This window comes from Liolophura sinensis, chromosome 5 (genome assembly GCF_032854445.1).
Source record: "Liolophura sinensis isolate JHLJ2023 chromosome 5, CUHK_Ljap_v2, whole genome shotgun sequence".
In the NCBI taxonomy this organism is placed as follows: domain Eukaryota; kingdom Metazoa; phylum Mollusca; class Polyplacophora; order Chitonida; family Chitonidae; genus Liolophura; species Liolophura sinensis.
The window spans coordinates 7998889-8021651 of record NC_088299.1 but is presented as its reverse complement, the minus strand read 5'-3'; the positions used below and the strand labels follow the sequence as shown (position 1 = coordinate 8021651).

The following is a 22763-nucleotide window of genomic DNA, read 5'->3' as shown; positions in this document are numbered from 1 at the left end:
TCTGACAAAATCCTATAGAGGAACCACCCGAGAATGAGGTTTCTTGGGTACGTCGTGTGGTTTGCAAGTATATGCGGTTCTGATAGTTTGATCTTTCTTCAGAAAACTGTGGAGATCGTCAAATATAGGTATTCTGCTCACCATAATCCCCAGAGTAACTTTTAAAACAGTCCAGGCTTAATTTCGTCCAGTTGAAGCAACTCATCTGGCCTTTCTAACTGACATAATCATAAGGCATTGTAATATATATATATATATATATATATTATAACTCCATACATACAATAACGATATGCCTTATTTGAATTGAAAGAAATGGGGAAGATTCCATTTCTGCACGCTATAATTACAATGCCTTATGAATGTGTCTGTGAATATTACTACAAAGAACCATTTCATATCATTCTGTTTTTTTTTGTTTGTTTCCGACACATAAGCTGTTAACAGACTTACTTCTTCCTTGTAGATTCAGAGATAAATACATGGCCTGACAATTTTCTTGATTTATAGGTAAATCTGACGTTCTATGCAAACACTTCTGTGCTAAGTTGGCAGCATCTGGAGAAAGTTCGTCTACCTTTGTAACAAGTCTTATCAGGTGTACGATGTGTGCAGCATAATGCCGGGACAAGCATAAAGTGTCAAATGCAAAGAAATTGACCTGACGTCTCTATTTTGCCAAAAACTGAGAAAGCTTTTTTACTTTATGCATTCGGAACATTATGATACTGAAATAGCCTTATGGTCGATTTAGCATGAAGCGACGTACACATGAGCGATTAAAAGTATCGGCTGATGAAATGATAATAGACGAATGAAGATAAAAGATCAAAATCTGTGTCAAATGATTTGTTTTCATGCCATTATTTGTTAAATGAAACAACAAGCAAGCATTTTTAGTATTTATACATTTATGAAATCTAATGAACTGTATCCCCTCTATTTTTGACGTAATTCCGCTTTTGGTGCCAGGTGATGTGCAAGTTGATACTATTTAATCATTTCCATGAACAGTTGGAATAAAACCCAAACTGAGGTAAATTGACAGGAGGCCGGATTTCACCGGTTATGTGTAACGTTTTGCCCGCTATCACAGTGACGTCGCTGCTCCTGGTTTTCTAACAATTCTATATATAGCATGACGGTTTGCTGCACCCGGTATATTGCATAACTGACTGCACGGCATCGAAGCATAGAGGACAACGTCTATTGTAGATATTTCGCCATCCATGTACCTTTGCAACCCCTTATACGGTAGCAAATATCATTGAAAAATTGTCACAAGTAATCGGTAAAATCTGGCCCCTTCAATTTACCTCGGTTAGGGTTTAATCTTAGTTTTGATGCTTAAATAGTAGCAACTTACATTATATCTCTATATATTACATTAGACTCCATTACCTAAGCGGAATTTAAAAAAAAAACAAAAAAAACCCCACAAATAGTGTTAATTGCATTTTATTAATATTAATTACCCAAAGGGTTGTATTTTTATCCAATGTATAATAAATAATAACGTGAAAACAAAGCAAAGGGCATATGCTTGAGGATGCTTAGTTGACCAGCGGAATCCTGGTTTGCGTAAGAATGTAATATGACAACTGCAGCACTGAGAGTAAAAGCTGAGCAGCGACGAATTAATTTTCCTCATTTAGGGTCTTAATCAAACTATTCTCAATCCCCTATCATCATGACATGCGCAGAATAAGTTTTTAAAAAATGCAGTGGTGTAAGTGCTGTGAGAGTAAACTCCGTGAGGTGATTACTTGTACCCACTTAAAGTGTAAACTATCCATCGATTTTAGCGTAAAGATTAATCGTTTGAAACATGCCGCACTTTCATTCAGCTAATATCATTCGACGATTCTATGTGACAAATCTCACCGTGTAATCACGACATTCTATTATTTCCGAAGACGTGAAGTATGAAAAGCTTTCTTTTCTGTCTGGGCAAAGTAATCGTTATATACAATCTCTGTGGGATTTGGCTCTTCATGGTTTTATTCGGGGCAGATGTGACGCGACCAGTTTCAAAGGCGAATCATCACGTGATCTGTCAGAACTGATGGTAGAAATGTTTGAGCAGAACTAACATTATCGGTTTTACTCTTGAAATCAAGAAAGGTTTTGGGTCATACAGTTCTCACTGAATCCACCAGAAAGTAATTAAGAAGCTGATGTGTTTGTAAAGGATTCTATGACATATATTTTCTGTACACGCAGAGCATTAATTTCAGTCATATAATCCTAGCGTTGTTTAATCGGTTAACCTTTTCAACTATTGTCTTGACAGGTAGATTTAGCGAAATATGCGTCGAGCAAGGGTTTATATATCTCAAAGATACAGTCGATTTACCTACGTGCATGTACATGAAATAATAGGATTAGGGAAGATTTCCAAAAGACGGTAAATTAATCTGACAGATATGAATGTAAGGTAATCACTAGATTATCACGTTGTTAATATCTGGAACGTTATCTGGACGTCATTCATTTGTTCGGGAACGTTCATCTAGAATGATAAGTAAAAAATCTGGTATACGTTGTTTTATCTTATGACCACACCAGGTCTTCTTTTTTCAAGATTTTGGATTGAGATTACTCCTGGGCAAATGGTCTCTATTTCACGGCGTTTTTTGAAGAAAGACTGAACTATCGGCTAACCGTGCTGGCGAACCATACCATGGACAGAAGGAGCCTTATTCTGGGATGGTTTCTCTTTGGAATCTTGTCCGTTTCCTCCGATGAGTCTCTGAACGTACCGACTGGCATCGGTTCTTCACATGATGTTACGAACAACTCGCTTTGTCCAGAAAATGTTGAAGAAAATAGTTTCAACTGGACAACTAGATTCGCAGGGTCGTCGTTTGGATGTAAAATGTCCACGTCATTGAGCCCGAGCTCCTCATCGGACAGTCCGATCTCTGCGTCTTACCGGCAAAAGTCCTCATCTGCAATCCTGGGGTCTTCATTTGATAGCATGGGGCTCTCATCTGATGGTCTGGGGTCTATATCTGATGGTAAGTGGTCTACATCTGAATATCTTATATCCACACCTCCTGACAACAGGAGAGAAAACTCTGTTGAAGGACGACGAATCCAACAGATCATTTTCTTCATGGGCTATGGTATATATTTGCCGTGCCTCGTGTTTGTGTGTGTGGTGGGCAACAGTCTGACTCTGACAGTACTGTACCAGGGAGCTCTCAAATCCAGCACAAGCGCTTTCTTCATGGCATTGGCGGTCTCCGACGTTTTCGCGCAGATAGCCGCGGTCCCGTACGCTATCCAGGCCTACCCAAGCGTAGCAAACCAACCCACCGCAAAAACTGTGCATGCCTTCTGGCTTTGTTACGTTTTCCCGCTTGTGTATACGTTTCTAACTTCGAGCATATGGATCACGGTTTGTCTGACCACAGAGAGGTTCATCTGCGTGTGTTACCCTATCAAAGCCAAGGTCATCTGCACCCAACGGAGAGCCAAGATGGCTGTGACGTCTGTGTTTCTACTTAGTATTTTTTCCAATTCGCCTTATTTCTTCGTTAGAACACCGTCTGCCCGCATAGACGTCGACACCAATGCTACGTACTACGAGAGTGAGCTGACGGTACATGGACGAACACCAGAAATAAATGCAGCGCTGTTTTGGACTAAATTCATAATATGTGTAGCGATTCCATTTACCATTTTAGCGCTGATGAACTGTTGTATAATCCGTGGTCTCAGAAAATCGCGTCATTTCAACGAAAGCATACAGCACGCACAAAGAAACGACTTAAGCTCAAACAACACGATGTCGCGAGATATCCAAATCACACGCATGCTCATTGGCATAGTGGCTTGTTTCTTCTTCAGTCACACATGCTCTGCAGTGGCTTCTCTAATTGTGGCGATTTTGGGTAGGCAAGTCCATAATGATGAAAGGTTTATGTCCTTTATTATCGTCTCAAATTTGCTTTCTGATACCAATACGGTCCTTAACTTTGCGATGTACACTGCCTGTAGTGTCTCTGTCAGAAGAGCTATACTTCAGCTTCTTTGTCCATGGCGTCAGAAAACTTCACCAAGGTCTACAACCAAATCAGGCCTAACCAGCGTTACCAGTTTCAACGGCTGAGTAAATAGAACGGAAAACGTTACCAAGGTCTACATCCAAATCAAGCTGAGTAAGTGGAACCTAAAAAACATCTTATGCGCAAGAAAGGCTGACTACCACAGAATTTCCAGCTGTTTGTTGAAATAACAGAATTTGTTTAAAAAATGTTAAAAAACACGCTGTTGAAACCGACGGGGGAGTAAAAGCGACAAGGTTAGAAAAGAACTGTGAACAGAAAAAAAATATAACAACACAACTTTTAACGTTTCAGTTTTTATTTCTATCTGTTTTTTCTATTGGTCAATTATCTCGTGCTCTCGAGATGGTTATGAAGTGGCGAACGACTTAAAGATCTCGTGCGCACATCATAATTGCGGATTTTATTTGGACAATTATCTCGTGAGCACGACTTATTGAGAAAAAAAAACAAAAAAACATAACTGACACTGATATTATAACGGAAATTTGTACAAAATGCATGGCAATTTTTTTTTTTTGGTAAGTAAATCACTTGTTGAGCGCGGCGCACGGTGTCAGTAGATTTGTTAGATGAAAGTCACTGACCACTCTGGGCACTCAAGTTTTTCGTGAAATATGTCAGTAGACACAAATCCAATAAATAAGTCACTAAATAAATACAAATGTGCTAGCCTTATTATGGAACATGGTAATCATTTCCAAGGCCAGTTTCATCGGATACGTTTAACCATTAACCAAATGTCACACTATCTGCGATACTCTGGTTTTATACTATTTTTATGCCGTTGGTAGCGCTTTTGCGCTAGCGACATTCGGCCACCAGTTACCTAGTACAAATATATCACCTTAATCGGGTTTCCTGCGCAGTAACAAAGGCAGGGATGGAGAATAGACAACACAGCTTGGGAAAGGTTTCCAATTAAACCGACTTAAATCTCACTAATTTCATTTTCTGTAATATGTAGACAAGTTTCTTACCACTGTATACCGGAGCATGGTTGTACATGAAATATGTGGCATAGTTCCCTCAGTCAGCTATAGGACCTGAGTTGCCGGGCTCGAAACCAGCTCCTGTCTGATCGTGTCTAGCACAATTACACGTTGTAGATACTAATCCTTAATGACGATTATTATAGGTTTTGGCACACTAGCTCTGTTTTTGACGGCTGGACTCATAATTATTTGGAATGCGTTAGCATAGAAAACATGCCATACGTAAAAGCCACCAGGCCTTTAAAATGCTAACTGTTAATTATCTGGCTTTTTATATCTATTTATTAATTTGATTGGTGTTTTATTCCAGAATATTTCACTTCTACGACGGCGGCGAGGAGGGGGGGGGGGGGACTCACGACAATCTGCAGGTTGCTGAAAGACTTTTTCACGTGTGGTCGAAGCCAGCATGAGCTGGACTTGAACTCACAGCGACCGCAGGGCTTCAAATAACTCTGTTGAGAAGATCAGCAGTGATTCCTCTCGCTGGCATTTATCAGTTAAGAATCAACATGGACACAGTATGGCCAATCAGTTCGATTGGGATCTTCACTGATTCATGTGACTAAAGCGGCGTTTTCTACCCAGTCAATCAGCCCCTGCATGGCTGAAGAGGTCCATGATTCGAATCCAGCTCTCAGTGGTTCGGCAGCTGCTAAAGAACCTTGTACGGTAAAGCGGAGAATCGGCCCAAGTGCAAATTTCAAAATCATAGCATCATTCTGTGAATTTCCAAATCAGGGGTATAAAATTTGGTCGAAGTTATATGGCCATAAAAGAGATGGTCCCGACAAAAATGCATTGTCGATCAAAAACGCCAATTTTTTTTGTTCATTCGAGGCAGTGTGTCTTTAATTTATAGTATGAAGATCAACTTTAACCAGAAAAATATATATTTTATAATGTGATCAGTTTTGTCATATTTTCGCGAGCTGAAAATCCGTATTTCTTCCATGGTCCATGTATCCTTCATGGTACAGTGAACTGTTAATAAAATGTACTGCTAGTTTGCATCTAGTCTCAACCTGTAAACGATGTAGTAGGCCTATATGACCTGAGATCTGGTGAGTAAATATGTTTTCCAAAAAAAAAAAAAAAAAAGAACAGGAAAAGAAAACGTCACTAAGAAGAAGTTGCACCTCAAGGAAGAGGTTGAAACTTTTTTTTCTTTTGCAACATACTTTCTTCGTGAGTAAAGATATAGGCTGTCTTGCCTTAAATAAGTGTTATTATGAATTAAGTGTTATTAAGAATTAGAATGGATAATTGCTATTCCATGTTATTACGTAACGTGTGGTAAATATAGCGAAATCATACGTGAATCCTGCTTGAGAGCACACGTGGTCCTCTAGCTATCATTAACATTAACATATTATGCGTAGCGGAAGTATAGATCTGAATATTTGTTATATAAGTATTTAATTGATTTGTGGAGAACTGCTTGCTCAAAATTTTTTCTCGCTTGACGTTCAGCGTTATGGGGATAGTGCAACGACTGGTTGACTCGTGTAAGTATAATGGCTCAGGCGGTGCAGCTTACTTGCCTTCGGTAAGTCATCTCAGTGAAGCAGCATTAGATAAAAGAGCGGTGGAAATCCGTCCTGTAACAAGGAGGCACATTACATACACTCTAAGGACTCCTTCGTCGTCACGTGACTGAAAAATTGCTACATTTGTGGCGCAGTGATTTTCCCCACTCTACAGTGTCTAACATAAAAAAAAAAAGATATTTCAAGGCTACCATTTTTCGATTTTATGACCTATACGTTGCTTAAGTGAATGTGTGCCATATAGGAGAAAAAGAGGAGTCAAACAGAACTGAAAAAAAAACAAGAAGCCTTACGAGTGTGTCACCGGCTGTCACTCACAACTATAGTCAGTTGCGCTTCTTGAGGTGCACAGTTTCTTGCACTGGGACCGATTTCCCGTCTTACCATATGAGGTCCTGTATGTTAGGAATCTATTTTCTGGTACCTCATACTCTCCACCTATATACCAATGCGGCCGCTGTGAGTTCAAGTCCAGCTTATGCTGACTTCCTGTGTGGAAATCAGTTCATTGCGGAGGTACTTGTTAGCATTTGTCATGTTGATATGATATGATATTGATTTGTCGAGCGACAGTGATTAATCTGTATTTACAGTCTTCAGCCTATAAAAGATGCATCCGATATTCCTTTGTTTTACACATGAGAGATAAAGCGTTTAACATCGATCAATACTTGATACTGATGCATTGCAGCTTAAATTCGACAAATGACTTCAATATCGTATTTCTTGCTGTAGCCATGGCGGATGGGCTCGGTTCGCTTTTGTTAGACGAATCCTTATATATATATTGATTGAATTGTTTATTGTATCCATTTAATTACAATGCTTGCTGACCTGATGGCGTTTACAATCTTGGTTTTTCTCATTGTTTTGTTTTCAAAGGATACGTGTCTTGAGACAACATAGCCTATTTAGTGCCCTACAACCTTTAGTTTATTTTCTACATATTCTTGATCGTAGGGCGGCTTTTCAGTGTATCAGGAAAGTCTTTCATATAAAAATATTTTTGCCCACAGAAATGCGTATACTTATTTACACAGGAAATTATTTTTCTACTCAGGGAAAAATAACTGCCTATGCATGCAGTAAAAAAGTAATTTTCCATATTTAATTATTGCCACGAAAATTTGTTTCAGTGTAGGGCTAGCAAATAGTGAAATAATTTCAGTCGTCATTACCCTCCGTGCTTCGATCTCAGTCAGTATTGTAGTATACAGGGTCCAGGGCCCGGTTGTTCAAGCGTGTCTTAAAAGTTACCTCAGGCTTAAACCTTAACACCGGTCTGTTCCCAACACAATACGGGTGGCTTTGAAGTCAAGGCCAAAGTTAATGGGTTAACTGTTCATACACTTTTGAACAACTCGTCCCAGGAGCCCAAAATTCCAGGCTATCTCACGAACAGCTATGGCCGGCATACACGAGAGCTCGAAATCCAACTCAACTTGGCTCGACAGTTGTATTGTGCCCGTGTATGGGAAACAAGGTGGTGTAACCCAGTCGTTACATGTAAACCGGCTCAATCCAAAATCGTATGGCCACCAGGGACTGGATGTAACTGGGTACAACCAGCTGGGGTTTAACGTCGTACTCAACAATTTTTCAATCATATGACGACGAAGGAATCCTTAGGGTGCATGTACGTGTAATGTGCCTACTTGTTGCAGGACGGATTTCCACCGCTCTTTTATTTAGTGCTGCTTCACTGAGACGACTTACCGAAGGCAAATAAGCCGCCCCGCCCGAGCCATTATACTGATACGGGTCAACCAGTCGTTGCACTATCCCCTTCATGCTGAACGCCAAAGTCTTAGGCGTGACTCGATCAAGGATTGATCCTGGATCTACCGGTCCCAAAGCGGACGCTCTACCAACTGTGCTATCCGGGCCGGTCTACAACCAGTTGAGCGTTTACGTCGAACTTAAATGAAGGGAGCTTGCTATTGCCAGCTATTCTTTGGAAAACTGCACTAAATGATGCATTTCTCTTTATTTCCCCCAAATGACCCTCAATACAAATAACAATAATGAATAAAGACGTCCTAGGACTGCAAACATAAATTCGTGAGAGCATATACGCAACGCTATGGGATGAATTTTAAAGTCTTCAGCCGCGTTGACACCTTGCGACTTGTTGGATTTGAAAAGTGACATGAAGCAGTGACACGGAGTGACTTGTCGAATTTGAATAGTCTAATGGCAATAGGACTGATTGTTTCCCAAGCAGCGCAGACAAAGTGTGAGTTGTCGATTTTGAGCATGTTTTTTGTTTAGTTTCCTAACTAAGCCATGTTTACACGGTAAGACTTGTTGAGTTCAAAGAGTGGAATGAAAATAAAGCTGCTTTGTTTTCCTCAAGTCGATTTCGAGCATGAAAATAGGACTGCTTTGTTTTCCAATTAAGCCACGTCCACACTTTATCCCTTGCCGAATTCAGGCAGTGGAATGAAAATAGGACTGCTTTGTGTCCCAATTATGCCCCGTTCATACGGTGTCCCATGCCGAATTCAAGCAGCGGAATGAAAATAGGACTGCTTTGTTTCCAAGTAAGCCACGTTCACACTTTATCCCTCGCCGAATTCAAGCAGTGGAATGAAAATAGGACTGCTTTGTTTGCCAATTAAGCCACGTTCATACGGTGTCCCTTGCCGAATTCAGGCAGTGGAATGATAATAGAACTGCTCTGTTTCCCCAAGCCGCATTGAAACCATGCGATGTGTCAGCTTCTACAAATCGTATAAAATCGTTGGTGGCGCTTTTCATTCGACTAATCGATTCAACAAGTGGATTCTACAAGTTGCACCGTGTGAACCCGAGTTTCGGAGTAGCGGACATTTCAATCAATGGCACAGCAAATATGAAAACGAGATGGAGAATCATACAGGTATTTTATTGGTTAAGGTATACGTCCTTCGTCTGGAAAGCAAGTTCTCATTTCTAAAAGAACTCGCATACTAGATTACAGAATTCGTCTTTACGCCGGAAATGAGTGTAGTACAAAAACAGTGTAGTAAAAAAGGAGAGAGTTTACTCTTTCACCAAACTCAACTGATCTGTCTGCTGAACTCAGCATATTGTAGGCTGGGAGATAGAGTACTTATGGCTAAAGGCAATTTTACTTAACAATGTATACGTCCATTGGACTGTATATTATATATTTGTCTGGTATTTAACGCTGTACAGTATACTCCGACATGATTTGTTTTTTTTGTTGTTTATTTTTTCACTCATACAGTACAGTGATCAGGTTTATAGGTACAGGAAACAGGGGTGCCAAGAATAAACTACCGCCCTTCGTCTTCGGCCAAGCACTTTCCATAACTTTAATCAGTAGGTAGCAAAACCAGCATGAGCCACATGCAGGGATTCGAACACAAGACCAAATTGGCCTGGATCCGATCAGGCTAGATGTGCCAAGAAGAACATTTTTAATCAAATAAGCCAGCAATGGACTGGTCGCCAGGTTATATTACGTAAAGACGTAGAGAGACCTATACATCATTGTTCCTAAGCTACAACAATGACAACCCGGATGACAGAGAAAACACACAGTGTGAATCTTGGAATTCGTTGTTAGTCGTTGTTAACTTGAAACAGAGATCTCAACCTCTCTCTGTAATTCGTGTACATACTAATGTCACATCTTTGGAAAGACAGATGAGAACAGTTCGCAGGCTAGGATCGATTTACATGCATGCAATGTATATTTTCCAAACTCAAACAAAAAATCTGTTCATTTATCTAGAAAAGTCTGTGGTCTGAGTGATGCTAGAATGTATTCTGTTATTATAACATAATATTCTGTCATATTCAACACATTATTTTGTTAGTCTAACACAATCTTTATGCTGAGTTAACAGAATGTGTGTGCTATATTTAAAACAATAATCTACTGCAATAACAGAATACATTCTACAGTACATATATCACTCAAACAAGACTTTTTGTTAAAATTAACATTATTTTTTGAAGATCATAAAAACACACGAAATATATTAGTATGTGACTGTAACAAAGACAGTGTGATAGATAAAACTATACATTTGACAGTAATCAGCATAAAGGAATAATACAACCAGGTTTGAGGGAACAAAATAATGTCTTTCAGTTATATGCGAGTAATATTCTTATGAGAATCTATTAAAGTAATAAAATTACACTGCGGGAATGAAAGTGTGTACATGTACATAGTTATAGTAAAAATAAGGTAACAATACCCCTAGCATGATAAAAAACAAAAAACAATTGCAATAATGAAACAAATACGGAACATTGGAATATGGCCGTGGTTATTTTAGGTTACACAATTCCGTTTCAAAATACTAACATAAAAACGCATGGATAGATCCAAAAAGGGGGCAAAGCAAGTAGCAATTCGCTAAATAAAATTTCACACTGATAAGGCTTCAACGAGTAGGTTTTCGCACGCCAATAAATAAAGTTCGTAAGAAACGCTTGTGTTAAAAGAGCTATTCTAGTTCCGGTAACAACAAATGACAAAGGCTCTGGACATTAACCCGCCAACATGAAAATATACTTAAGACATCATTATTCACGTCATATGGTTTTTGATTTATTTATTTGATTGGTGTTTTACGCCTTACTCAAGATTATTTCACTTATACCACGGCGGCCAGCATTATGGTGGGAGGAAACCGGGCAGAGCCCGGGGAGATCCCACAACCATCCGCAGGTTGCTGACAGACCTTCCTACTACTACTGGTTTTTCAGTTTGAACTCACATGCATTTTAACATTCAATGTTTCAACAATGAAGGAGGCAGTAAACAATATGCTCTTAAGGAAGAGAAAGACTTTTGATCTAATCATTTACTTACTTTATTTCTGATACAGGCATTTTAAGATGTATTTATTGGTTCGGTATTTTTAAGTCAATTACTTAAATAAGGAAAACAGACATATCCTTTAAATTAATGTTGTAACAGAAATCTATTCACAACAGTTTACAAACGTAGACAGCCTTGTACTTTATCCATTCTTGAATACGGCGTAAAACACCAGTGAAATAAAAAAAAAAGTAAGTTGCTCTTCACCTTGAAGTCAAAATTTTAACCTTTAGCACAATTTAGCCCAAACAAGTTCAGATTAGAGATTTGTATAAGCGCAGGATTTAGGTTTTTCTGCATGGTCTGAGTTTATCGTCATACATGAAAAGTTTTTGCATATACGGAGGAGGAAACCGTAGTGCCCGAAGTAAACCATGAGCTATTCAATGTCACAGTGAAGGAAAGCAAAATGGTCAGCGGTCATGAGTGATATATTTGTTGTTCATATTGTTTGTGACTGGGTTTTATTGTTAGATCTATTACTAAAATACTTCGTCTCACTTAGATAAGTTTAAGGTAATCAGCAGAAACCACACAGTTTTAAAATAAACCATACACTTCTCACAATATTTATTAAAATTTGTAGTACAATTGCAGAGAGCAATGTCTGGGAAGAGAAAAAAAATCTCAAGGAAATAGGTGTACCGCCCGGTATTTCGCACATCGTTGTCACGCAGACCTATTCATTTTTTTAAAGGAAAGTAGGTTGTAAAATGCCGAAAATCAGAGTGGGGAAAACAATGCATTTCTTGTGGCGTTCAATGACAGCTTTAAGCCTAACTAATTTCCAGTAATCAGTCTGGATTACGTTTAATTAGCTATCTCTACATCACTGTATCAAGATTTGCGGCAGAGGACAAGTAGTTGTGAACATAAGCAGATCACAGGCGCATGCCGTTCTCTGCGCAAGAGAACAATGGTAGTCTAAACGAATAAATTCCATCCAGAAATTCCGATCTCAGAGCAGTCCTTTGACGCCAACAACAGCAAAGACTTCACCGACTAATTGGTGTCATTTAGAAATTGGTTTAAGTAACAGCATCGTCGTTATTGAGGATTTACACTTTTTGGCTACAGCAAAGATCTTAGTCATACTGCTTACATCACATGCGTCACTCGCTATCTATCGCTTTACACCACTGCCATCAGCATTCACCAATAAAATTGTTTTAGGTTTTGGTTAGAATCATGTTGGTCATATACTTTAGATGAAGGAAAAACATACATATAAAGTATTATTAGAGACAAAGGTTGAGGCGGATTGTTTGTGTTTTCTGACATCACTTCCTGCCTCTTCACCGTGACCGCCGTGACCTCGGCGTTGTTCAAGATTTCTGTACAAAATCTGCTATTGATGGATGTGATATAAACCTACAGGTAGAGAGCGATGCATGCGCTGTAAGGAGTATGGATCCCAGTGCCCAAAATTGGCTGAGATCACTCTGGGACAAACGATCTGTGCTATACCCCAAGAGCATACATCCCAAATCGGGATAATACTGTTGGTAAAAGACACCTTCATCTGTGAATAAAGCACATGCGTGTTATAACAGCCCTTCAAATCTTGCACAAATGCATAATGACGGCAATTTTCGTCTACGAGTTCAATATTCTTCCACAATTTACATATTGGCAAATCAAAACAAAAGGCATAAAACCCGACTTTTTTTTAACTTCACGAAATAATCTCCATATCACATCTACAGTTCATTAGAATTCTTCTGGTCATAAAGCTGACGTAGATTGATTCTGGTTCCTGTCCTGCGCATATTGTTTAAAGCCGCGTTGTATCACTTCTTCTGTGACGCCATCTTCTGCCAGTATACAGGTGACACCTGAACATGATAAACGGTTACACGTCACAACTTTTACCAGCAAAAAAGTACACTAGAATCCTTTACAAGAAAAATGATCACATGTTACATTTTTAACAAGATAAATGGTCACACGTCACACCTGAAGAAACCACATGGTTACATTTAACAACAGAACTGGTTACAGGTCACACCTGAACAAGACACGTGGTTACATTTAACAAGACAACTATTCACACGTCACACCTGTACAAGACACGTGGTTATATTTAACAAGACAACTGATTACAGGTCAAACCTGAACAAGACACATACTTACATTTAACAAGACAAATGTTACCAGTTAAAAACTGAAAACTATGAAAAGACAAATTTAAGGTGACCGACTCCCTAAAGCCATTTCTGATGCAAGTCAAAATTTAAAATACAATTGCAGAGCTTTGTTTAAGTCCACAGAAATCAAATTTTTTGAACGCCTCTTAGATGCTATCTTAAGGTAAATGCTTCAAAATTTCAAACCTTTAAGGCTTTAATCGACAAGATCTTAAATTCTGACTTCAGTCAGAGATGGCTTTGTGGAATTTGCCCACAGGCCCTATAGCTTTTCTAAAGAAAAAGACAGGCATTCCTGAATTTCCATCCCCATATGTTATCCAGAAAATGTAATTCTTTACGTGTGATAAGTCGCGCTGCATTCTTCTTGCTGTTGTTGTTGTTGGAGATGGTGAATTTTATATTGTTCTTAATCGTGACCCATGCAATCTTTTGAAATGAGCATGGGTCCTCTACCATGCATACCCAACTGATGCACAAATACTCTGTGTGTATTACAACACGGACGCATGGCTCATAACAGCTTTCCTAGGTTTTCCAAGACCCTTGTCAAAACGCACGTGCCTTCCACCTTCTCGACCGGGAAAAATTTTTGTCTTGTTTCTTACAATAATTAAAGCCAAACACCGTTTTATGCATTAACAAAAGCCGTGAGTATACTTTCATGCCTCAGTAGATGTCTTATTCTTAGGCCAATCATCTTGCCCTAGTTTTTTTTATCTCACAAACAGCTCACGCGATCGTCAACTGTTGTGAGTACATAAACACGTATGTGGCTAAACTCATGTGATTTAACTGGAGCTCTGGTGATTTCTGGCCGATCAGTGTATCAGAGAACTCTTAATGAGGGGTGTATCCACTGATATACGTAGATTAAAATCTTTTCAAGCTTCAACACTAGCCTGTATAAATACGTTTTATCAACTATTTCACAATTTTGTTTTCCTTGTCATTTTTTTTTAGATTAAGCGAGATTGTACCACTATCATGATACAATATGCTATGAACCAGAAAGTTTATCTAGACTGCTAAAGGACAGTTAAATGAATGGTTTAATGTCACTATCAGAGCCTTGATCATTAAGGTCAGGTGTTCAAATCCACTTGCGCTAATCTGGCTGTGGCTTTCGATCTGGAGCTTTGCTCGTCACGTATCTGGCACAGTGTGATAGTGCTGATAGGCATTTGTCATCAAATAAATAAATAAAAAAGTAAAGTAACAGGTTTGTCTGAGAAAGAGTCCAGCTTGTGGTCAATACTAAAGAGCTGACTGAGCTTAGTAAGAACACGTCACACAACTAAGCCAGCTGTTTCACCACAGCATGCAGTCATGATTCAATTTACTCTCACACTTACCTAGGTTACGCACTTCTATTATATTCCTATGTTCATCATCAAAAAACAACATGTCCTGATACTGCAGACCACTGTTTTTCAAAAATCTGTGAAAAAATGATTCAAAATAACAAAATAAAAACAATCAATCTTTTCATTTTGATATCTTAGAAGCTAGTGTATATTGTATACATAAAAATATCAACAAAAAGAGGGCAATATGGCCAAAGTTAAGATTTCTTAAGATATTATTTTGAATCTATTTTAGAATTTTGCAAATTTTCCTTTGCCCCCCCTCCTCTGAAAAATAATAATAATATACTTGTATATATTTCAATAATAAACAACAACAAAAATCACTATCATAGTCATGACATATTATAACGACTTTACAAGAAGCCTACATCATACCTCGCAAAGTGGGTAGTTTTAGAACCTGGATATATCTCCTTGTACGCAAAGTATTTATCCCAATCAAACAGTATCAACAGTTCATTAGCCTCAGCTGTTGCGCCAGTTCTGGTAAAAAAAAACAAAAAAAACAAAAAAAAACACACCACCACTTTTAAATTATGCAGGCCTACATGAAATACATATAAGTCATAAACCATACAGTGTAGTTATAAGCTCTAATCTTTGAAGAGTTGAAATATATTAGTTTAGGATTTTTACATGTTCGAGTAACAATGTTATTTAGATACCCACATAAAAATCCTCGTCCTATCTTTATTACTTTTTTTTTTTTCATGTTGCTGTCTTCTCAAACTATTTAAAATTCGATTTGCTCTCCTAATTTCAAAGTTCCCATTACTCATTACACTATGTATCAGCCATGTTCTATAAACACACCTAAATTTTGATTCAAGAGTGTAACAGCATGTCTCAAATTAGAAGGCCTTCAGTGGTGAAATCTTGGTTTCATTGTATGCCTCTCACACTTATCTATTGCTTCTAACAGCATAGTTCTATAATCCACAATCTAGAAGGGTAAAATAAAAAAGAAAAAGTGGAAAGACCTTGATGCCACTCCAAGCTGGTAGCCTTCATTTTGAAGCCTTTGTAAGATGTCAGGCACGCAGGAATAAAACTTGATCCTCTGTCCATTCCGGTCGTGAATTCTGCCATCACTACAACAGAGCCAATGGACAGATACGGACATGAATTCTACCATCACTACAACAGAGCCAATGGACAGATATGGACATGAATTCTACAATCACTACAACAGAGCCAATGGACAGATATGGACATGAATTCTACCATCACTACAACAGAGCCAATGGACAGATATGGACATGAATTCTACCATCACTACAACAGAGCCAATGGACAGATACGGACATGAATTCTACAATCACTACAACAGAGCCAATGGACAGATATGGACATGAATTCTACCATCACTACAACAGAGCCAATGGACAGATATGGACATGAATTCTACCATCACTACAACAGAGCCAATGGACAGATACGGACATGAATTCTACCATCACTACAACAGAGCCAATGGACAGATATGGACATGAATTCTACAATCACTACAACAGAGCCAATGGACAGATACGGACATGAATTCTACCATCACTACAACAGAGCCAATGGACAGATACGGACATGAATTCTACAATCACTACAACAGAGCCAATGGACAGATATGGACATGAATTCTACCATCACTACAACAGAGCCAATGGACAGATACGGACATTCATTCTACAATCACTACAACAGAGCCAATGGACAGATATGGACATGAATTCTACCATCACTACAACAGAGCCAATGGACAGATATGGACATGAATTCTACCATCACTACAACAGAGCCAATGGACAGATACGGACATGAATTCTACAATCACTACAACAGAGCCAATGGACAGATATGGACATGAATTCTACCATCACTACAACAGAGCCAATGGACAGATATGGACATGAATTCTACAATCACTACAACAGAGCCAATGGACAGATATGGACATGAATTCTACAATCACTACAACAGAGCCAATGGACAGATATGGACATGAATTCTACAATCACTACAACAGAGCCAATGGACAGATACGGACATTCATTCTACAATCACTACAACAGAGCCAATGGACAGATACGGACATTCATTCTACCATCACTACAACAGAGCCAATGGACAGATATGGACATGAATTCTACAATCACTACAACAGAGCCAATGGACAGATATGGACATGAATTCTACCATCACTACAACAGAGCCAATGGACAGATACGGACATTCATTCTACAACCACTACAACAGAGCCAATGGACAGATACGGACATTCATTCTACAACCACTACAACAGAGCCAATGGACAGATACGGACATGAATTCTACCATCACTACAACAGAGCCAATGGACAGATATGGACATGAATTCTACCATCACTACAACAGAGCCAATGGACAGATACGGACATTCATTCTACAATCACTACAACAGAGCCAATGGACAGATATGGACATGAATTCTGCCATCACTACAACAGAGCCAATGGACAGATACGGACATTCATTCTACAACCACTACAACAGAGCCAATGGACAGATACGGACATGAATTCTACCATCACTACAACAGAGCCAATGGACAGATATGGACATGAATTCTACCATCACTACAACAGAGCCAATGGACAGATACGGACATTCATTCTACAATCACTACAACAGAGCCAATGGACAGATACGGACATGAATTCTACAATCACTACAACAGAGCCAATGGACAGATACCATCACTACAACAGAACACATAAAGAGTTACTGACTGTCAATCTTGCTGACAACATTCTGATGAGGGATTGGGAGGGTGCTTGGCTGCATAAACTATAAATCACAAATGTAATACTATTAAGTACGTGATAAAAATTAAAAAGTGCTCTCAATTTGTTCTTTACGTAAACAACAAAAAAAAGAGACTTTCACACGCTAAAAATGGTGTAAATTGAGCTTAATAACCTTCCCAATACTACAATATCTATTTTTGCTGTCTTTTTCTTTCAGAAATGTTTAGGATAGTTTTGTCAAGACATATAATGAACCCTCGTATTTTAATACATAGTCAGGTGAATGCCTACCTTTTCTTTTTGAATGGTGGATCGACATGTGTATCTATCCAGAAAGGCCATAAGGTGTAATCTGTTTGAAAAAAAAAAGCACATAATTAATGACAAAAGCTCTGCAAATGAAATCATGATGTGACTTTGTAAATTCATATTTATATTTCTTATTTTATTCATATAAATAATTCATATTTTGTTATTTATACAGTAAGTTTGACAGGGGCTGAAGAACTTTCTGCTAAAATTTGAAAGAAAAATACAAAATAAAGTAATAAAAAATGCAAATATTTGTTGAGCAGTATTTTCCTCGGCCCAACTGTTTAAAAAATGAGGCAGTTTTGAATGTTCCTCTTACAAACTTAAAACTGTTTATGTCTCTCTTGTGCCAACATATGAACTTAACAACTAAGGAATGGTGACTTGAGAGAAGGCTCAGTCTAAGGGTAGGATAATCAGGCTGTCACTGATCTACGTTATTACAAATTTGTGGCAGACCAGTCACCAGCCCCAGACCAGTCACCAGCCCCAGTTTGTGATCTGAGGTAGTGGGCTGATATTTCCATAAGTGCTCACACATCTATACACAAAGTAACCTTAAACTATTAGATCAGTAGACAGAACTTTCAAGAAGCTTTTAATGTGTAGTCAAGAGAGTGTTTTAATGATAGTCAAGATGGAGATTTACAGCAATGAGGCTTGGTGTCAACTTGTGATATAATTTATCCTCACACTCAGGTAAATACTTCACCCGTTAGAGGCAGGGAATTTCTGATCAAATACATGCACATTGTATCTGTACTAAAAATTTCCCTGAAAAGGTTAATTTTTAGAGCCATAAAACAGTACACTTGGTGCAGGACCTTGAATTTTTCTGGTACGTCTAAGCATGAAGGTAGAGAAGGGGTTCTGTGGCATAAACCATAAATCAGAAATGTAATATCATAATGTGCAATACATTTACCATCCTACCTGTCAAACAAGCCTCTGACAAAAATACCTGTTAGATCAATAGAGCTCTCAAAATTATAGGTCAAATATGTCCAGTAAATGTTGTAGTATACTACTACATCCACAGCAAAGCCCACGCAAAATCTGAAATCTCTTGTAGTATACTAAAACATCCAGAGCAAATTCTGCGCAAAATGGGAAATCTCCTGTAGTATACTAAAACATCCAGAGCAAAGCCCGTGCAAAATGGGAAATCTCCTGCTCAATAACACAAGCTGGTACTTATTTAACTGTCAGGATTGGCACATATACCTCTAAACCTTCTAGCATGATTTTAAATATTATATAAAATGCATTGTTGATATTCACACAAACGTTACTGGAATTTTTTTCATTGTTCATTAATCAGAGACTTCTACTCAGGTAAGTTTACGTTTGATCCAAAATCATTTCTTAGGCTAAGCTGAGTTTGATTTCAAATTTTGGTGACATAAACATTCCACATTAACTTCATCAGCAAATGGAAATTTCACAATATTTATATTCAGTGGACTGGGGCCTCCGTGGCTCAGTCGGTTAGCGCGCTTGCGCAGCGTAATGACCCAGGAGCCTCTCACCAATGCGGTCGCTGTGAGTTCAAGTCCAGCTCAAGCTGGCTTCCTCTTCGGCCGTAAGTGGGAAGGTCTGTCAGCAACCTGCGGATGGTCGTGGGTTTCCCCCGGGCTTTGCCGGTTTCCACCCACCATAACGCTGGCCGCCGTTGTATAAGTGAAATATTCTTGAGTACGGCGTAAAACACCAATCAAATAAATAAATAAATAAATAAATATATTCAGTGGAAAAATAGGTTATAAAACATTTTATATCTAAAGACCTCTCTCAGTCTGTATTTTCAAGACACAGTGTTGATAACCTTTGTTTCACCAATAGTCACAAACACATTACATTTCGATTTTATGCTAGAAAGCTACTTAATCCTGCAACCAGGTTTACACTAACTCGGAGAGATTTGGGCTCTCTTCCACTGAGTTTTTAACTCAAAGACAGTATTTGTAAGCAGAAATGCAGTTTTAAGGATGCACAAAACGCCTGTTTTTCATTTCTTAAGGCAGAGTATGTATATACTGTGGCTTAACATTTAGCAGTACAAAAAACCTCTCAGTTTCATTCATGGGGTATAAAAAGGGCATTATACTACAGTTTTCTAGGGCACCACTTAAGTTATCTGCTCTGGCCATACCAACGGTGATAGCTGTCAACGCTGGTCCAAAGTACACGTACGTTTGTTTTTATTATTTCCATCCAGACAGAAAATCTTTCTTGCTTCATTTTCTTTAAAATCATACTCTTCATTTTACAGTACCTTAGTTAAAGTGCTATCCTCTAAACGGATTTTATTTTATACAGTACCCATTTTCATTTCAGATCAAAACTACCTTACTGGATTGATTGCCTAAGGCTTTGAAGGCTGATGTCATTATCTATTTATCACAAGCAGGAAATCGAGGAACAGGCACAGTTACTGATTAACAGTGATCTGGTGACAGGAAGCATGGAGGGCAAGGACAAATGACAATGAAATGAATCAAAGAACTCTACAAAGGCAGCTCTTTCAAGCACACACAGCCCAGATATTACTGCTTCTTTTTTTTATTTTTCATTTAGTCCATAAAAAGCAGTTGTGCTTGTTTCACTGGAGGATATGTGAATAAAATTTGTTTTAATATGATTCCCATATCCATGAATTACACTTTTATGGAGTTACTCAGAGAATACCACTTGGAGGGAAAATTTTAAACTTCTTCTTTCACAATTTGAAGACCATACTCAAAAAGTTCGGTTGTTAATTTCAAGGGTGGAGAAAATCTGAGTGCCAAAGTATAAGTCACTGCTGAATGTTTCTAACACTGACAGAGTGGGTGGAGGAAAAGTTAAGTGGTAATTACCAGATGTAAAACTTCTCAAATGGTATCATCACAGATTCACAAACATTGAAAGCAGGGAAATTTAGAAATTCTCTGTTGATAGCCAGAGACTGAACCTGCACCTTGACCTCAAATGCTAGCAATTGGGAATCCAACACCTTACCAAACTCCTAACTCTTGGCACAGGGCGTTGAGGTTGAGGTTCAATACTGACCTTTGACAGTGAATGCTTACTCTTTTAAATAATTTTATGTGCCGTAATGACTATTTATTTACTTTTTCATTGGTGTTTTACACCGTATTCAAGAAGGTTTCACTTATTCAATGGCAGCAGAAATATGGTGGGAGGAAACCACACCGAGGAATCCCACAACCATCCCCACGTTGCTGGCAGATCCTCCCATTCAAGACTGGAGAGAAAGCCAGCATGCGCCGGGCATGAACTCACAGAGACTCTATTAATGAAAGGCTCCTGAGTCATTGTGCCATGCTGTCACACTAGACACTAATGCCACGAAAGCCCCCACTGATAATGAATAAGTGAACTTGTTACTGTGAGAGAGTATCACATAACATATTGCTACATGTATAAATAATAATAACATAGCTCATAGTATAGCCTCACCATCACATATTCTGTGAAGAGATGCCTTATCATCACATACATGAACTGTCCACTAAATTACTGTAACCGATACCACTACAGAAAAATGTGTTATTAACACGGTTAATGATAATTAACATGGTTAACGATAATTAACACTGTTAACAATAATTATCACTGTTAACAATAATTAACACCAACAAGCTGCTCTTCACCTACCTAAATCAAACACGATCAGCTTGGGTTTTGCCATTGTTGAAACGTTGGAAATGCTGGCAGGCTAAAAGTTGACTTTTCTGTGAAGGGTATCACTAAAGCATGTAGGGACTGAAACTGTCTATAGTTTACCAACACGTTGGACGGAGAGAGCGCCTAGTGTAAAACGCTGTAGTGTTATTCAGTTATCAAGTCTCATAAACAAACAGCCGACCATCGACATAGGTATTGTCCAACAACACGGAGGTTTGCGTCACTCCGACAGAAAAATGTCGATATTACGTGAGAAACTGAAAATGAAAAGATAAAATTCCGGTCTCCTCTGAGGCTGTGAAGTGTGAAGCAAAGTGAGCCGGCTCTCGACTTGTTGACTAAGCGGCTCTACCAACACAGTCCAGCACGTATGCCTAACTACCTCTCAATAATGGCGTGATTTTCTGTGGATTTAGTGTACTGACACGAAACAAAACCGCAGACTATCCTTTGACACGGATATCCGACATTGTAGCTAGCCCAGAGGAAAAATAAATTCCCCGTATAGACGTTTGACATACCGCGTGTTTGTGTACAAGGAGATTACCGAAACGTACCTCTATTAACAAAAGATCATCAGGGGGGATAACTTATTTTGCAAGTTGTTTAATGTAGTGTACCGATTGATAGAAATTCTTATTGGAGAAAAAGTGATCTGTCCGGCCCCATGATATGTGTATTCTTGCTCAGTAAAATGTTATATAATGTTGCGACTTACTGAAAGAAACAAAAGAACTGTGCATGTGCAGGTAGGCCGAAGTACTCAACTGTTTATTAGCCTGTACCTGGGACTAATACAACAGTTATGTTAGTCACAGTATACACAGACCAAATGCCGAAGTACAGCATATAGAATAAAACCAGAGCAGAGACGACAGTGTGTTAGCTGGCAAACGGTCACGTGTATTACCACTGAAATCCGGCCTCTTGTCAATTAATCTCAGTCGGTGTTTTATTCTTTCTGTTCATGTGTTGTAGGTTGGCCTTCCTAAAACGTAGCAAC

General features: G+C 38.6%; 2 protein-coding genes across 2 annotated transcripts; one reads left to right on the top strand and one right to left on the bottom strand.

Moving 5' to 3' along the window:
- Nucleotides 1-2683: 2683 nt before the first annotated feature.
- Nucleotides 2684-4125, top strand: LOC135466009 (uncharacterized). The gene is made up of 2 exons (XM_064743395.1): nt 2684-3607; nt 4006-4125. Exons 1-2 carry the CDS (start codon nt 2684-2686, stop codon nt 4123-4125), a joined length of 1044 nt encoding a protein of 347 aa, XP_064599465.1.
- Nucleotides 4126-9492: 5367 nt separating this feature from the next.
- On the bottom strand, nt 9493-22251 carry LOC135465552 (magnesium-dependent phosphatase 1-like). The gene is made up of 6 exons (XM_064742794.1): nt 21731-22251; nt 18050-18110; nt 15959-16069; nt 15354-15461; nt 14964-15049; nt 9493-13296 (listed from the first exon to the last, which is right to left on the bottom strand). Exons 1-6 carry the CDS (start codon nt 21762-21764, stop codon nt 13187-13189), a joined length of 510 nt encoding a protein of 169 aa, XP_064598864.1. The 5' UTR covers nt 21765-22251; the 3' UTR covers nt 9493-13186.
- Between the last annotated feature and the right edge of the window lie 512 nt (nt 22252-22763).

What these genes read in the sequence shown, in the direction of transcription:
- LOC135466009 (XM_064743395.1), top strand. Translation starts at nt 2,684, where the DNA reads ATGGACAGAAGGAGCCTTATTCTGGGATGGTTTCTCTTTGGAATCTTG. An exon ending in ACTACGAGAGTGAGCTGACG is followed by an intron (nt 3,608 to 4,005) that starts GTACATGGACGA and finishes CACTGCCTGTAG; the next exon opens with TGTCTCTGTCAGAAGAGCTA.
- LOC135465552 (XM_064742794.1), bottom strand. Translation starts at nt 21,764, where the DNA reads ATGGCAAAACCCAAGCTGATCGTGTTTGATTTAG. An exon ending in CAGCTTGGAGTGGCATCAAG is followed by an intron (nt 15,462 to 15,958) that starts GTCTTTCCACTT and finishes TTTTTTTACCAG; the next exon opens with AACTGGCGCAACAGCTGAGG. An exon ending in AAAACTACCCACTTTGCGAG is followed by an intron (nt 15,050 to 15,353) that starts GTATGATGTAGG and finishes ATTTTTTCACAG; the next exon opens with ATTTTTGAAAAACAGTGGTC.